The following is a 17,728-nucleotide window of genomic DNA, read 5'->3' on the forward strand; positions in this document are numbered from 1 at the left end:
TTGGTCCACGGCAGGGCGCGCCGTCCAATCAGAGCCAAGGAGACGCACGGTGCTTTCCCACCTGTGCTGGGAACTGGACTGCCCTCCCGAGAGCATCGCCTACCCCGAGGAAGGCGTGGAGCCAGAAGAGGCCCTGGGTCCTGCCGACATGGCGAACCCCCGGCCCAGCAGGCCCAAAGGCACACACCCCTGGACTTCTCACCAAGGCCGGCCAGTGAGTCCCCTGCACCACTCACATTGTTCCTGCCTGATGGACCTGCGGAGCAAAGAATGGAGAGTGTATCTGGACAATTCTATTGCCCTGCTTTCCCGGGAGCCTTGTGCTCTCCCCAGAGTGGCCAGCAGCTTGGGGTCTCTGTGTCAGGAACCAGCAGGGGCCTGAGCTTGCACAAAGAGCATTTTCCATCCGGTGAAGGCGGCATGTCTCTAAGGTGAGTGGCTGCCATGACCCCTAGGGTGAAGAGCAGGTTCCTGGCAGCAACGTCTACATCACGTGGAAGGTCATGAGAACAGGCCCCTCGCACGGGCCGCCCGTGTCCAGCTGCTGCCTCCTCCACACCATAATAAATCCCGGGGACTCATGGCCAGAGCTGTAGGGCGGAGGCCAGCTGCGCGTGTATCTGCATTGTGGAGGGTGGAAAGGGGCTGAGTGTCCACTGAGGCAGGGGCACGCTGCCCCCCACAGCCTGCCTCGCCCGCACAGCCTTTCTCATCACGCCCAGTGCACCCCACCTGCCGGCTCTTTTTGTCGCCTCGTCCTCCACATGGCTCGTTCCTCTGTTCTTTGGGTCTGTTACAGGCTGAGCTGTGCCCCCCAGGTTCATACAGGGGAGCCCTGACCCCCACACCTCAGGATGTGACTGTGTGGCCTTACAGAGGTGACAGGTGGAGTGGGGTCCCTCGGGTGGGCCTGGCCCCTACGACGGAGTCCCCGCAGAGAGCAGAGCAGGGTGCAGACATGCACAGGGCACGACCACTGAGGACACGGTGGGAAGGTGGGAAGACAGTGTCTGCACACCAAGGGGAGGCCTTGGGAGGAGCCGGCCCTGCTGCCCCTGCATCTGGACTCCCCACCTCCAGACTGAGGAGCGCACTTGGATGGCTTAGACCGTCCCGTCTGTGGTGTTTGCTCTGCAGCCGAGCTGAGCAGGGCAGGGCTAAACTCACTGCCAGGTTGCTCACGGCTCCTCCCTGGCTGCCTGGTCTAGAGATGGCCCCGGGGTCCCCACCCATGGCCCTGTGTTGTCCCTGCCTCCATCCCTTCCTCTGTGAAATCATGCTGCCGTATCCACTGTTCTTGCCTGGGCGCCACTGTGAGGCCAGAGACAATAGCACGCAGCCCCTAACACACTGTGGGATGGGGGGGCTCACTGGCACTGCCCTGCCTGTGCTAGGGCAGCACCTGGCCCTGGGCGTGGCGGATGGCTTGGGTTCAAAGCCCGTCTGCACTCACTCCATGGGAGGGAAGTTGGCCCTTTGGAGCAGGGCTGTGTGAGAGTGCGTGTGTGTGAGTGTGTGAGTGTGTGGGTATGAGAGCATGAGTGTGAGCATGTGTGAGTGAGTGTGCATGTGTGTGAGAGTGCGTGGGTGTGAGCGTGTGGGTGTGTGAGACCACGTGTGTGAGTGAGTGTGAACACGTGTGTGCGCGTGGGTATGAGTGTGCGTGGGTGTGAAAGCATGGGTGTGAGCATGTGTGAGAGTGTGAGCGTGCAACTGAGTGTGAGCATGTGTGTGAGAGCGCACGGGTGTGAGTGTGGGTGTGAGGGCACGAGTGTGAGCATTGTGAGTGTGAGCATGCGAGTGAGTGTGAACATGTGTGGGTGTGAGAGCATGAGTGTGAGCATGTGTGAGTGAGTGTACATGTGTGTGAGAGTGTGTGGGTGTGAGACCATGAGTGTGAGCGTGTGTGAGAGTGTGAGCTTTGTGTGAGAGTGAGTGTGAACGTGTGTGAGTGCGTGGGTGTGAGAGCATGGGTGTGAGTGTGAGCGTGTGAGTGTGAACATGTGTGTGAGAGTGCGTGGGTGTGAGCGTGTGGGTGTGAGAGCATGTGTGTCTAGCCAAGTCCAGTGGCCTCTGCCATCTTAAGAAGAGATTTGGTGTGTTTACGTTTATTGTGACAGCAAACGTTCGTGGATTCCTTCTCGTGTATCTTTGTATTTCCTTTACTCTTCTTTCCTCTTTTTTCTGTCACCTTATTTTTGACCATTTGCTAAGTTCCTGTTTATCTCCCTTTGCCCCCTGGTGAATTTATTCAATCACATTATTACACCAATAGCCCGTTGCCTTCTGCAGGCACCTTAGCCAACGTGCATCATCTAATTACACCGAAGAACCGGACATCCCTCACCCCTCACCCAGCCCCCATGCGCAGCCCCCATGCCCATCCTCTGCAGCGAGACCCCTGGGAGAACCGCACAACCCCCCCTTGCGCCCCTCAGTCCTTAGGTTTGGCTGAGGCTGTTACCTTCAGCCCTGATGATGAGGCCGTCCCTGCAGACTTCGGATCCCCTGCAACAGCCTTCAGCTGACGTTGTCCAGGCCTTTCTGCAGCCCATCGCCCACTACCCGGGTTTCACTTTGGGGGCAACACCTGGGGTACAGGGCTCACTGTAGATGCTGCCCCACAGCCCCCCACCGCACGTCGACTGCAGATGGAACCAGGTGTTGACGGCGCTGGGCTCGGGGCTGGGCCCCACCCACCACCAGGCCACAGCCTGACATGACCGCCATTCCCTGACTTTCAGCAAGGATGCAGCGGGCTGAGGCTCGGAGCCGCGAGGCCGTGGCTTCTGATGGATGCAATCTCTGAATCTGGGCGTTCCCCCCAAGGCCTTGTTGTTGCTCTTCTGCTGGTTGCAAGATTTAGAACCAGCTGAGCAGGCACGCCCCACACTGACCACTGACGGCGAACCATGTCTCCTGCAGGTGCCGACAGGTGACCCATGACGCCGACCTGCCCCAGATCTCCGTGGTCTTCATCTTTGTCAATGAGGCCCTCTCTGTCATCCTGCGCTCCGTGCACAGTGTGGTCAACCGCACGCCCTCACGGCTCCTCAAGGAGGTCATCCTGGTGGACGACAACAGCGACAGTGGTAAGTGGGGCAGTGGGGCACCCCGACAGTGCAAGCGTGCTGGAGCTGGGGGCTGGAGGCTTGGAGTCGGTGGGCTGGACCGCACACCCCGGGGGTTCCAGGCCACAGTCCTCCCTGCCTCTCGCGGCTCTGGGGACTGTTGCTGTCCTTTGTGCTCCAGCTGGGGTTGCCTCCCTCCCCCTCTTCCTCGTCTTCACATGGCCTCCCCCCTGTATGTCTCCTCTTATACGGACACCTGTTGTTGGACGAGGCCCACCCTAAATCCAGGAGGATTTCATCTCAAGATCCTTAACTGGTTACATCCACCAAGACCCTATTTTGAAATAAGGTCCGATTCTGAGGCTGTGGGTGGAATTGAATTTGGGGGCTCAATTCATCTCCTACAGATGTCACCCAGAAAAGCCCGGGCAGACTGAGTTCCCCTATCTGCTGATCATACCTCTTCTTGCCAGTGACAGGGGTGGGGGCTCCAGTGAGGGTCTGCTGTGGGGGGAGCTGGGCCGGCACTCACAGTGGGGACCCTGGGCACATCCCACACCCACCAGGCGCAGAGGGCTCAAAGCCCCTGCCAGGGGTCCAGAGGTGCCTGGGCACCAGCCGAGCCAGGAGCCTGAACCCACCGTGGGTGGCCCCAGACTGAGGTCCCGTGGGCTCATCATCCTGGCCTCTCCTCTGCACCTCAAGAGGGAGGGAAATGGAGGAAATTTGGGGGACACCTCTGGAGCCCTTCAAGGGCGGGATGTGCCATGTCCAACCCAGGGTCGGTCTGGATGTCTACACTGCAGGGCCCGAGCTGACCCCATGAAAGGAACGAGGGTTGGGTGGCCACCTTCTCTGGAAAGGGCAGGATGGGGCTGGAGGCTGTTCCTGGGAAGGACCGGTGGCCGTCCCTGGGTCCCGGGGACAGGTGGCTTCCGTAGGCAGGTTGCAGGGGGACACCCCGCCCAGCCACCTGGAGAGACCCCACTGCCTCTCTTCTCCACCAGCCCTGATCTGCTGTAGATGCGCCTGTTTGGGTGCACATTCGGTCTGTGGAGCGTTCTCAAGTCCCTCCTGGTTTTTCACCTGTGCCTTCACTGAGTTTTTAGTGATTTATGGAGCTGAAATTTCTCGTAACATAAAATTAGCCATTTAAAACATCAGTGCTCAGTTCAGGGGCATGAAGCACACACACTGTTGTGCAGTCGTCCACACTGTCTGTCTCCAGAACTTTGCACCCCCCCAACCTGGAGGTCTGCCCCCACTAGACGCTCCCCAGCCCCTGGCGCCCTCACCCCGCCTGCTGTCTCTCTGAAGGTGGCATCTGTCGAGGCCTCAGAGAAGTGGGATCACACCGCATCTGTCCTCAGTTGTAGTGGGTGGACGGCTGAATACCCCACGGCGTGGACCGACCACGTGTGCTCGCCGTGCATCCATGTGTGGACTTCCTTCTTCACGGGGAGGCCCTCGGTCCCGGGGTCTCCTGTTTTCGTGACACGTGTCTCTGTCCGCTCAGTCCCGTTTGGCTGGTTTTTGTCTGTCGTCCCCTGGACTGGAGGGCCAGCCTCACAGGGCGGGGTCTTGTTGCCCCATGGTCTCCCCAGCCCCTTGAAGCACGTCCGGCTGAAGGTGCCCTTCAACAGCTGTGGAGTATGGGCCCGGGGCCCACACCGACCTGGGGCGACCTCAGGGCCCTGCTGGGGAGCAGACATGCTGAGGCGTCTCTGTGTCCCCTGCAGTGGAGCTCAAAGCCAGCCTGGACCAGTATGTCAACAGGCGGTACCCAGGCCTGGTGAAGATCGTCCGCAACAACCGGAGGGAAGGCTTGATCCGGGCACGGCTGCAGGGCTGGAAAGTGGCCACGGCCCCCGTGGTCGGCTTCTTCGACGCCCACGTGGAGTTCGGCGTGGGCTGGTGAGAGTGGGGCGCGGGGGGCAGAGCTGGGGGTGGGGCTGGCTTCCGGGACTCCCTGCAGGAGCCAGCAGAAGATGAGCCTGGGGCCCGGGGCATCTGAGTCCAGCCTGGGGCTTCTCACGCCCCGCTCCTGGGCCGGAAGCCGCTCGGGAGGCGCAGACTGCAGGGTGTTATGTGTCCAGCAGGTCACAGCACAGAGCGAGCGTGTGTGCGTGGCCTCCAACCATGGCACACACACAGCTGTGGGGCACGTGCCGCCACGGGGTCCCGGTCCGCTGCTTGCAGCCCAAGCCCCCAGCACCAGCTGGAAGCAGTTTCTTGTCCTGGGGTGCCCTCTCGTCCACCATGCAGGGGCGAAGTGAGCCTGTAATGAGATGCCTGCAGGGGGACGTGGCCTGGGAGTGGCGGGGATACACGGTGACTCAGGAGCAGGTGTGCAGGATGACCTAGCATTGTGACCCCGCACCCAGCACCCCAGCAGGAAGGCTAGGGCTCCAGCCCTAAGCTCGTGCTTGCCCTGCAGGCCGATGCTCCGTGTGGCCTTGGGCCAGCAGCCCCAGCAGCCCCTGTGGGCTGCAGGAAGCGCAGGTCTGCGTGGCCTAGGGTCTGCAGCATGGGGCCCCGGGGTCCTGGCGCATGCCAAGGATAGAGCCTGGGCCACCTGGAAACCTCCTCCAGCTCTGAACCAGCCTTAAGAATGGTGTCAGTTGCCCAGCACGTTATCCCATTGAGGGGGAGGCCGGGTCCCCGGGGAGTGTCGGACCCAGGGCTGGTCCCGGCGCCTCTGTCCAGACCCCGCCATCCAGACGCAGAGGGTGCGCTGATATCCTCAGAGCCCGGGTCCAAGGACGCCTTGACCGAATAGCAGGACGTGCTTCTGAATTTTCTGGAAAGCGCCAGCTGTTCCCTTCACTTCTCTGATGGCTGCACATGGGGGGTGCCCTGTGCAGATGAGCAAGGGGTATATCGTGGGCAGGGGAGGGGCGGGGGCAGCGATCCTGCGGGAATGCTGTAGGTAAGGGAACGGGTCACAGCGGGACATCCCACTTGCCAGCATGGTGCGGTCAGGGGAGGGCGGGGTGCGCCCGTCTCCTCGTCTTCAGGTGGGATGCTGGAAGTGTGCACGGGGTGCGGGCTGTTGCCAGGACTGCGTGAGAGACTGGAGCCTGGCTCCAGGCCCTCGGGGTTGGATCAGTACTCGGGATGGCAGACCGGGCCCCCAGGGGACAGCCTGGTTTGAGGTGGCCTGGGAGCTGAGGGGACACTTTGGACACATGCACGTGCCTGGGAGCAGCCTGTGGGCAGAGGGAGGGTTGACCCCATGTATCAGCGTCCTGGGGCTCTGACCACCCAACCCGGCTGCTCTAAACAACAGAAACTACTCTCTCGTTTCTGGGGCCCGAAGTCCACTGAGGGGACACCGGTGTCAGCTGAGCCACACCCCCGAGAGGCCCCCGGGGAGGTCCTTCCTTGTCTCCTCCAGCCTCCGGGGTCCACGGCATCCCTGGGCTTTGGCCGGAGCCCTGCAGCCTCTGTCCTCCCCCGGCTTCTCCGCGGAGTGTCCGTGACTCTCCTCTTCTGTTTCTTGGGGGGGGGGGGGTCCTTCATCGTTGGCCTTAGGGCCAGCCACATAATCCAGGTTAAACCTGCAGCGGGTGGGTCTGCAGGGGCAGCCCGCAGCGCCCACCCGCGGAGCCGCAGAGAGAAGTCGGCCCACGGTGGCGGCTTGCCCCATTTCAGTAGAAACTAAAACTCACGATTTTTGTATCAAATCTCCCAACGCATATTTTTAAACGCTGCGAAGCCTAACATAAGACATTCCCTGGGATACCAGCCATGGGAAACGAGGGGTCGTGAGTGGCGGCTCCAACTGAGGACTGGTGGCCTGGAGCGTTCCTGAGTCTGCGCGGTCCCTGTGCATGGTTCCTGCATCCCCAGCTGGTCCGCGAGGGTCTGGCGCCCCGGGGTCTCCAAGGCCGTGGTTCCCCCCAGCTACCACTGGCTCCAGCAGGGGCTCAGCGTCTCCTAGTGGAGCCTTCTCCTTCCCCTCTCCTGAAGGGTCTCAGCCGCCCCAGCACCACGCGCTTGTCACGAGGGTTGGTTCTGTCCCCGCACGCTTGGCAGAGATGCGAGTTTCTTCTGCTCGACTTCCCCTCCTGGCCCCCGTTTCTCTCCGCTCTGCCACCCTCCTGAGACAGCCCTTCTTCTCCCACAATGTGTATCACCTTGTATCCTTCATTACGGCTCACCGCCTGCCCCCACCAGGGTCACTCCACCGGGCTGTGTGGGCTGCGCACTGCACAACCACACTTGGTAGCGGTTCCTCCCTCGGGCATTTGGAAGCCGTCTGGGAGAGCTGCGAGTCTGTCACTCCAAATGCAATTTTAAACGAGTGTAACTTTCATTTTCACAACCGAAAACAGTTATCCATCTGCAAATAGCCCTCCCCTCCCAGAGTGGCCCCCACAGGGATGCTGCCTCATTAGCAGATGTGGCATTTACAGAGGGCTCTCCATCTCTGGGCACTTTGCGAACAGTAATTAATTAATCCTGCTCCTCGCGAAGCTGAAAGGCAAATAAATACCAGGCTGTCATTCAGCGGGATGGGGAAGCAGACGGGGCCGTGCGGCAGGTGTCGCCGGGTGGGGCCAGAGGACCCGCCCGCGCCCTGGCCCCCTGCCCCCCCCCCCGCGGCTCCCCCCTCCCGCCCCGCGGCTCCTGACCCCTGAGGCTCCTGGTCCCCCTGGGGCAGCGGGCGGCCCATGGCCACAGCTGAACTCCAGCTCAGAGGCCAGGCTTCTGGTGGTGTCTCGTCCTTGCAGGGAATGGGGCACGTCCAAGGGTGAAGCCGCACAGTCTGCAACTCACGCTGATGTCCAGAGAGGTCACCCGAGAGCCTGCGTCCTCGGGTCCCTCCGCTCACTGGCTTCACCGTGTCCACTGCCCCCACTTCACTCCACGCTCACATCCCAGGGCCTCAGCGCTGGCCGCACCCTCCCCATCCCCCTGACACCCACCGGCCCCCCACCTCCTCCTGCTCGTTGCCTAGGGCAACCTACACTGATGCCCTGTTTAAAACTGCAACCCCAAGTCAGCCTTACCTTGGTCTCTTTCCCGCAGGATGCCTCTCACCTTCCAACATACCTTCCCTTATATGTTAATGGCTGCCCCCCCCTCAGGGCCACTGCATACTGCTGTGTAGGTTGCACACTGCACAACAGTACCCAGTAGCCTCCCTCGTCCTTCCAACAGACCATAAGCTCTCTGAGGCATGGATTTTCTTTTTAAGTTTACGGAAGTATTCCAGTTTGTTAGACCAGGGCGTGGCACATAACCAGTCCTCAAATGAGTGCCTGTAAGGGAGTGTACCTTCCACAGGAGCAGGGAAGGAGGGGCAGGGAGTGGGATCCGGAGCCGGAGGGGGAGGGCGAGGCCCCAGGCGGCGCAGGTCTGCGGCCAGACACGCCCTGGGCTCCCGGGGCCAACGCCCTTGCCCGCGGGAGGCTGGCCTCCCGACCTCACCCTGCCTGTGGGCGGTGGGCCCCTCCTGGGGGCGCAGGCTGGTGGTCCCCGCGCCCGTGCCCTTCGTCACAGGCGTGCGCCTCCCCACAGGGCTGAGCCCGCGCTCTCGCGGATCCAGGAGGACCGCCGGCGCATCGTGCTGCCGGCCATCGACAACATCAAGTACGACACGTTTGAGGTGCAGCAGTACGCCAGTGCGGCCCACGGCTACAACTGGGGCCTCTGGTGCATGTACATCATCCCGCCCCAGGACTGGCTGGACCGCGGGGACGAGGCCGCGCCCATCCGGTGAGCAGCCGGCGGGGCGGGGCGCGCACGGGGCTGCCGCAGGGGCCCGGGGGGGGGGGGGGGGGGGGGGCGTACTGGGGGGGGGGCGGGGCTTGGGGCCGGGGCCGGCGTGCGGCGGGACCGCTGACCAGTCCGGGGGGCGGGCAGCAGCGGGGACGGCAGGGGGTGCACGCGCAGCAAGGAGGAGCCGGTGAAAGAGAAGCAAACACGGACGGAGGACGGGAAACCAGAGAGAGAAGAGCGGGAGCGTGACAGAGCCAGACAGGCCGCGAGACACAGACTGGAGTGGCCGCCCGCGGGAGCCGCAGGCGTGCGCAGTGGGACCGAGAGCCCCACAAAGACCCCACAGCTGTCCTCAAACGCACGTATTTATTTAAATCGGTTCCTAAACATGAAAACAGATTTTTACATGTTAAAAATACACAGATCCCGCACCTTTTGGGAGGTGGGAAGGCCCACACTCTGACAAGGCGGCCATCGGCCCGAGCTGAGAAGGGGCCGCGTCTAAACAGGCGTGGGCCTCCAGCGGCGGCAGTCACCACCGCTCCCTGTCGCCCCCAGATCCTCTGCCACCTGCCGATCCCTGTCCGGCATCAGCTCCAGTCTGCAGCCCCGCCCCGTCTGCGGAGCCCTGGGAATCCGCTTCCTAACTAGGTCCTGGGGGTGCAGTCACGGGGCCTGTGGGACTGGCTGGCCCCGGGGGGCCCCCCCACAGGGGCTTGAGATTTCAGGGGCCGGGAGCCGCCTGCCCCCCACTCTGTTCAAACTGGCGTGTCCCTACCAAAATCCCGCTGCAATGGCTCACTGTGCCCGGGAGCCACAGGTGTTGTGTGTCACTGTGCCTTTGAAGGCTCTCTCCCCCCAGAGGGCCTTGCGGGGGCTTCCAAGCACCAGCCCTGCGGGCAAAGAGCAGTGGGGACATCCAGCCGGAAGGCAGCAGACGCTGGGGAGCAATGGCTCGGCCCGAGCCCTGCACCCCGCTGATTTTGAGGAGAACCACTGTCAGCACAGAGGGCTGCTCTGAGCAACAAGACCGGGAGTCCCCAGAAGCCGGGGCAGCAACCCCCTCGGGCTGGCACTGTCCCGGCGGCCACGTCTTCAGAGACAGGCCCCGATACTCCCGAGAGCCGCAAGGAGCACGAGCTGGGGCCTTTGCCGTCGAAATGGGGTGCAGAGCCACCCATGTCCAGAGCAGACCAGCAGGTCCCCGGCTCACTCGGAGTAGCAGCTTGAAAGGTAACCCCAATCCTTCATTCAGGATGCACTCGATTAGGAGCAAAAGCAAAACAAGGGCGTACTGGTTCCCGTTTTAAGAGTCAGAGACCCCAAGGGGAAGCACCTGAAATTTTTGGCAACCTCTGGATGCCCAGAGCTGCACAGGAAGCAGGATTTTCTGGCCCGACTGTGTCTTGTCTCAAACTTTGCTTGTCACTAGCACCACGTGAGAGCTTTTGAAAACCCTGATGCCAAAACTCCAAATAAAACACAGGTGAAGCCTTTAAACAGAGTCGACACCGAAGGAGATGGGTAGGGCTGGCACATCATGGAGACCCGGCCTCTGCCAGGAGGGAAACGCACACGCGACCACCAGCAGGCGCCCGGGCCTGTTGGGAGGGCCGAGGGTGGGCGCTGCGGAGAACGTGGGCAGTCAGAGCTCCCACACGAGCCCGGAGGCAGAACTGGCCAAAGCGCTCTGGGAGACCGTTTGGCGGTTTCTCCTAATGGGGCAACCACGTCCCGCTGGGCGTGCTGTCCCCACAGCTGTGGGCCTGGAAGCCATGGAAGCCTGGGTCCACGCAGAGACTCACATGGAGGCTCCCAGCGGCCACACAGTTCTAAGTCATGGAAACGCCCCAGACGACCATCAGGTGCGAACAGGGAGGCCGAGGGGCATCTATCTGCCCGGCTTCCAGTGCACTTTGCGGAGCGGAAGGGACAAACTGTCGTACATGTGACAACACGGGTGAGACTCAGGACCGTTGGGCTGGGCCAGCAAGGGTGCAGGTAGGAGACATGACTGGTTTTCGGGGTACTGCATGCTGGCTTTGAGCTGGCACTAACTCCTGGAGGCCCCGTGTCACAGGGGCCTCCAGGCAGACGTGGGGGACGGGGGCTTTGTTCAGGGCCATGGTGGTGGGGCTCGTGGGTCCCTGGGGCTGTTCCCCTGGTTCTCGAGGGGCTGGAGTCACGCACTGAGTCCTGAGCCCTCGGCCCTTGAAGCTGTTGCGCCTCCTCCTTTGCCCTCACTGGGAGGACGCCCTCAGGCCCCCCACCTGGACAGGGCTTCCCACCGCCGCCCGCACGGCAGACCTTGCTGCGCCCGGCTCCCGGCAGAAGGCGCTCTTGGAGGTCGTATGACCCACCCCGCCTGGACAGATGGCTTCCAGCCCAGTGGGGCGGGGGGGGGGGGGCTCTCTCCTGGAAAGCGCTCCTAAAGCTCTCCCTGCCCCACCCGCATCGCTGGGGGGAAGAGCTGCTGCCCTCCCCACGGACTCGCCTACACATCCGCAGCCAGGCCGGGAGGGAATGGTGTTTGAGGATTTACTTGAGGAAATTTTCTTGCTGTTCATTATACTTGAAGCTCAAGCAGGAGGGAAGAGTAGACGGGAATGATGGGGCTGGGACTTCCGGGAGAAAGTGTGTCAGCCCGGTGGCCGCCTTGTGCACCCAGGAGCTGCGTGTCGGGCTCCCTGCTGCACGTCCCCCATGGCCATGAGCCCGCGGGCAGGGCTGGCGCTCCCGTCCCCAGGACCGGCACAGTCTCACACATGTGTCCAGGGGATGGCGAGGGCCCTGTGGGTGTGAGCTGGCTTCCAGCGGGCATGGGGCCCCAGGACAAGCCTCCAGGAAGGGAGACCTTCGAGTCTGGCTGGGGGGGTCCTCCCAGCACCCTGCCCCTCCCACAGTCAGGAGTGCGTGGGGGGAGGGCCCGAATCTCACACACACACACAGCCGCACATGTGCACCCGCTGACCAGCACAGAGATCCACTCCCACCTGCACACACCTGCACACATGAACACAGATGCGCACCCACACGCGTACGTGTGCAGACGCAGATGCACTTCTAGGCACGCACGCAGGATGCTTCTCTGGTCCCCGTGGAGGAACAGTGACCGTTTACTCTCTGACTTTCTCACTTGTCTTCTGAGAGGTGCTTCCCGCGGTGCTAGGTGGTTCCCACGGCCACAGGCTCAGTGGCTGGGTCCCGACGTCCCCTGAAATCACTCTGGCCTCCGCGCGGATGGCCTCCAAGCTGACCTCCTCTGTGCTGCAGCTTCCTGTGGATGCACCAGCTTAGCCCCCGGGGCAAACGCCCGCAGCAGGGTCGGGAGCGCAATCCTGGCCAAGGCTCCTGGGCTGCAGACACTCGCTGTGTTCACCTGCACGGCAGTCCGCGGGAGCGGGGGAGGCCGCGTCTTGCCCTCGGGGTCCAGGTGGAGGAGCCGAGCACAGGGAAGGCCACTGGGCCCATGGGCTCAGAGCCCACAGGCCCTCGCCACCCTCGCCACCTCTCTGAGCACATGGGGTACTTCTGGCTGTCTGGCGGTCGCTTCAGAGCCTTACAAGTGGGCCGATCCCGTCCACACTGTTTCTTCACACACTCACGTGGAATACGCGCAGAATGGCCCCTCGCACCCCGTGTGCTAGCACACCGCGCGTTCCTCCGAGGGCCGTCCCCGAGTGTGTGCCTGGCTGCGCCCCTGAGCACCTGTTCATCACGATGCGAGAGCAGGCTGGCTCACCTTTGACCTTTGTCGGACTCCTGAAGGCCAAAGGGCGCATTTGGGGTTTTCATTTTATCAGCCGCCCTCTGTGTGGGGCTCCAGAGTTATGTGGCTCAGGAGCGTGTATCTGTGCGTCCGTGAGTCTGTGAGTGTCTGCATGTCTCTTACAAGGCAGGAGCCTGGGGGGGGCCCCTGGCCGTGGGCCGCACATGTCACACAACAGCCTGGATGTAAGGTTGTTACGGCGACGTCTCCCCGGAACCTGAGGACCCCTCAGCCAAAGCAGCCCGAGCCTTGCTGTGTTCTCTAATCACGGCAAGAACTTCCCAGGCAAATAAACTCAGCGGCCGCTGATTCTGTCCCCATCACCTCGTGGGTTTAAGTTTATTTTGGAACTCTGAGCAATAATAAAATAATCATTACCAGCTATAATAGACTTGGCAGGGAATTTGGCACTTTGATTCACCGGAGATCACCCTGAGACTGTTCGTTGCTGTAAAGAAAATGAGAGAAGTGTGCGCAGTGCGTCGGTGAGTTATAACTTAACCCGTCAAACACTTGCCATGAAAAGTCAAAGGCAGCATTAGAATTTCGTTACTGTTACATTTGTGGCCAAAATCTAATGACAGAGCAAATTGAATCTTTGCACAAATAAAAGGATAATTGTTTTTTAATGCCTCTGTTATTCTTGGACGACCGAAGGGCATTTACTTCTGACTTCCCACTCACTGAGCAGAAATGCTTCTCTTAAATTGTGATGGAGACCCGTTTTTGCCGTTGTTTTAGTGAAGACGGATGTATTCTCTGCAACAGCAGCTGGCAGAGGAGGGAGCAGGTCCGGCCCCCACCTTGGTGCTGGAGCGGCCCCGGGGCCTCTGCGGACGCAGGGAGGCCTTTGCTGGCTCCTTTCAGGGTTTGGAAGACAGCAGCCCCTCAGCCTACAAGCAGATGGGCTTCATCTTTGTTTTGAGGCAAAATCTTTCACCAAAGCTTAGAGGTCCTGCTTCCTCACGGCATCTGGACTGTGCCCCCTTCTTGCAAGAGACACACTTTCACTTCTTATCCTTACCGCCTAGAAGACGCTCACTGTTCCCTAAATTCATGACTGAATGAATGAGTGAATGAATGCATGATACCATGCACAGTGATGCTGTCTCATTGTGCCCCGATTTACTCTTGGTGCTCCATGAGACTGCTTCCCAGGGACTCACAACACTGGTAGATCTGTAATGCATACTAGAAAAAATATAACTAGCACACAGATGCCTGATTTCACAGATACAATTTCTGCAGACGAGGTAAGATTTACTGATGGTTTTTAAATGTGTGGGTGCAGATAATTATAGAAATAATAGAACAGATGGCAGTCTGTGGTCTATAGCTGCACAGGTTGCGCACTCTACAACTTCAAGGTGTGTCATTCAGAAAGAGTTTGATGTCAGTGAAGGTCCATAGAGTTGAGCAGTGCACAACCTATGCCACGGCCCAGTGCAGCCCTGAGTCCTGGCCTACAGACAGGACAAAATGCTGAAGGAGGAAGGCAAGTGACTCAAGCTTGGGAAATGATGGTCAGGACAACCAAACAACTAAGTAAACTGATGTCTTTAAAATCCCCTACACTAACTCGCCTGAGTTGAGTGCTGGTTTTTGTCGTCTGCTGATGTTCTTCCGTTAGCATTTGGACTTGGCTTGTGCTGGGTGCTATCCCAGGTTCTGAAGGATACAAGCACGACCCCAAGGGGAGCCCACCTGTGTCCTGGAGGTGAGAAGCAGCTGTCCCGAGTTCTGGGCTCTCCCAGCCACCGCCTGGTCTGTGCTGTGCACCCACAGCAGGTCGGGGCTCGGGGTTATGCACCTGTGATCCGCTCATGCACTGTCTCTGCTCCCCGCCAGGACCCCCGCCATGATCGGCTGCTCATTCGTGGTGGACCGGGAGTACTTTGGGGACATTGGGCTGCTGGACCCAGGCATGGAGGTGTACGGCGGCGAGAACATCGAGCTGGGCATGAGGGTAAGTGGTGTTGCACAGGGCCACCAGACCTGTCCGGAGAACGGAGGTGGGGCGGGCAGGCCCGTGCGCTGCTGGTTCCTGGCCAGTGGGAACCAGGAGTCAGTGCGAGAAACCATGCCGCATGGGACACGGTGCTGCATGTCTGTTCCATTGCAAACCCCACTCGCTCTCGGGTCTGCAACTCTGTGACTCCAGGCAGCGGGATGGCCATAAGCGGGCAGGGGCAGGTGCCCAGGCCTGGGTTCTTAGACTTGGGCTGCACCTCCATCCTGTAGGGGTTTCCTTAAAACGCAGACCGCTGGCCTCCACCCCAGAGACTTACACTCAGTGGGGGGGCAGGGCCCAGGCATCTGTGTTTCCAGCACATTCTCAGAGGCTGCAGATGCTGCTGGCCCAGGCTGCCCACTCTGGGAACCAGCCCCGCGCACCCCACAAACGCCCAGGAGCGGAGCCGGGGTGCCTGGCTGGGGCTCAGTAGGCTCGGTGGCGCAGCCCAGCTGCACTCTGGTTGGGGTGGGGTTCTGGGGGAGTTTGCTTGCTTTTGCTCTGGAGCCTTTCTTCACAGAGATTATTTAAGGCTGGTCTTGAAAAGTTGCCACACAGTTTGTTGAAGTTACACATTTCTAAACCTATTTGCTTCAAGCTTTTAAGTTAAACCTAGGGGCTCCGATTATTATTGTTATAAATCTAATCCAGTAAGAACATTCACCTTCCCTTCTTCTCTGATTAATGTTTGATTAACTCGGGTTGAACAGATTAAATGCCATTAAACAACAATCAATTCCATTTCTGCCTTGAGTTAATTAAATTCCCTTGAACCTTTTAAAATGACACTTACAAATATAATGTGTTTACTCTCCTGCTTAAGCACTTTGAATGTCTGATATCACAGCAGAAATCCACCCCCCCAAGTGCTTAGAAGGTTCTAGTGCATCCGATACATTGAGCTTCTACCAAACCTCAGGTTCTCTGAAGGATTTCAGAGTTGCTGGCAATTCTATTTAATTCTCTGACACGGTCTAATTTTAAATAGAAAATTTAGAGTCAACCTTCAGTCATACATGTTGAAAATGGAATCAGGAGGTTATTCTGGCAGATTCTTGAGGATGCTGACTTTTCTCGACTGTGTTGATCATTAAATACGAATCCTTCACTAATGGTTCCCGATCCTCCTGTGACGGGCAAGCTGTGTGTGTGCCGTGCTCCGGGCCTGAGCCCCCTCTGTCCCCCAGGGAGGCCGCTGCGGGTCTGTGCGCACACAGGGGTCCTAGGAGCCGTCCGCCCACGCTGCAGACCCCGCGGGGGCCGGGGAGCCGGGCTGCTATCCCCTGACGCTTGGGCTGGGTGGGGGGGGAGTGGGAGCCCAGTGAGGACAGCAGAGGACGTCCATGCAGGGGCAGTGGGAGGCCCTGAAAACTCTCTGCTCCCGTCTCCTTCCAAAGCAAGCCCGGCTGGGCCGAGGGCAGGAGGGTCTGCGCGTGGCCCTGACGACCCCCTGGGCTCGGAGCAGAGGCACCTCCAGGGTCCTCCCCGGCGGACAGAGCGGGGTCAGGCCAGCCCAGTGGAACAGGCAGGGAATGTCAGCCTGTGGTGGGAGGAGGCCAGGCAGGGGCTGTGCTGTGGCTTCAGGGGGGCCCGCAGGGTTGGGCAGAAGCTGTCTTGGGGGACAGGACAGGGAGGGAGAAACAGGGCAGAGGGATCAGGCGTGAGGACGCACGGGGGCCGGGGAGGCGGACAACCCCATCCCCAGAGGAAGCAGGAGGAGAGGCCGAGCCCCCCACAGTGGTGCAACGTGGTTCTCCCAAGACCAGGGGTCCTCAATGCCAGGAACCAGTCCTGCAGGGACAGCGACTCCCCTGGGAGCCCGACCTAGCTGGGCAGAGCTTGGCCGGAGGGCGGAGGCACCATCCCTGAGAATCTGGCAGGTCAGAGAAAGGGAAAGGAGCAGAGTCCCATGAGGGGGGCTCTCCTGGAGGACAGGCGGAGCGCTGTGTGTTGGGGGGCCGTGGCACGGGGATGCCCCGCTGGGAAGGGGGCACCCAGCAGAGGCCACATGTGGCAAGTGACCACAGGGAGGGGGCGTCCTGCCCTGTGGAGTCCAGAAGTGGGGTTGATGCCTGGTAAAGGCGAGGTCACGGGGGGTGGCAGACAGAAGGTGGCAGAGCTCCCCCAGCCCCACAGGTGAGGCGTCCCCATGGACAGCCAGCAGCCACTGATGGTTTCGGTGCTCAGATGGTGGAGGAAGGATGGGGTCAGGTCTCAGCTGGGTGGCCGACGAGGCATTGGAGGTGGGCGTTAGCATAGACAGGAGCCCTCTGGGGTGTTTGAAGAGGGGCATCAGCAAAAGGAGACCCCAGTGCCTGGCTATGCTCAGCCCCCCGGCGCTGCGGCCATGGGTGGGACCTGAACGTCCCACCTCTGTCTCCACTTTGCACAGTGGGGTCTGGGCACAGGGCTGCGCAGGGTCCTGCCTGGTGAGGGGAGGGCTCTGGGGCCGACGCTGCGGGCGGTGGGGGCTCGGGGCCGGTTTGTGGAGGGAGGCGACGTGGTGTGGATACAGATGTGAATATGGTGTAGACGCTCTCGGTGGACCCGCTCACACGGCATCGCTTCACGTGTGTTACGTATTCTTTACGCATATAAACCACGTAGACGTGTGTGTTCGTATGTATTCCTTTCTACTTCTGTTGCTGCTGGGTTCAAGGTAGCTCGCCAGGAAACAGGAACATCCCCACAAGGTGACGTAGATTATATATACAGAGGGAGAAGGGAAAATGCGGGGCGGGGACGGGAAAGAGAGGTCGGGGCTAACACGGACCCTGGTGAGCCAGCCGGGAGGACCAGCGACGCGGCCACTTCCAGTGCGGTGCCGGCAGGCCCGCTGCGGGGGCCGGAGTCACGCCGGCCCTGGTGCCTCTGCAGCAGGGACGCTGGGGGCAGCTCACCTACGCCCATCAGCCGCCTGGGGCCACAGCCCCGTCCGCAAGTCTCCCCACAAACCCTCCCGCCGGGGGCCGGAGACGGGCGCAGAGGGGTGAGGGCGGGGTGCCCAGGCGCGCTCCATCTGTCCCCAGAGCAGACACCTGCCACTGTTCCGTGGAGATGCTGATGGCTGGGGGCGGTCTGTGGCGGCCCCTCCTCCCACCCGGCCTCGCCCTGTCCCCCTTACCCACTGCGTGCAGAAGCCCAGAGGGC

At 60.8% G+C, this 17,728-nt stretch overlaps 1 protein-coding gene across 1 annotated transcript in view; it reads left to right on the forward strand.

Moving 5' to 3' along the window:
• GALNT9 (polypeptide N-acetylgalactosaminyltransferase 9) overlaps window positions 1-17,728 on the forward strand; it is a 74,339-nt gene that overhangs the window by 36,202 nt on the left and 20,409 nt on the right. The window contains exons 3-6 of the mRNA XM_025861643.2: window positions 2,926-3,092; window positions 4,811-4,985; window positions 8,598-8,795; window positions 14,416-14,533. Coding sequence (XP_025717428.1) covers window positions 2,926-3,092; window positions 4,811-4,985; window positions 8,598-8,795; window positions 14,416-14,533 — 658 coding nt within the window. The remainder of the gene's footprint in view (window positions 1-2,925; window positions 3,093-4,810; window positions 4,986-8,597; window positions 8,796-14,415; window positions 14,534-17,728) is intronic.

The sequence above is a fragment of the Callorhinus ursinus genome, unplaced genomic scaffold, assembly GCF_003265705.2.
Source record: "Callorhinus ursinus isolate GAN/ISIS: 27379988/994484 unplaced genomic scaffold, GSC_fseal_2.0 scaffold150, whole genome shotgun sequence".
In the NCBI taxonomy this organism is placed as follows: Eukaryota; Metazoa; Chordata; class Mammalia; order Carnivora; family Otariidae; genus Callorhinus; species Callorhinus ursinus.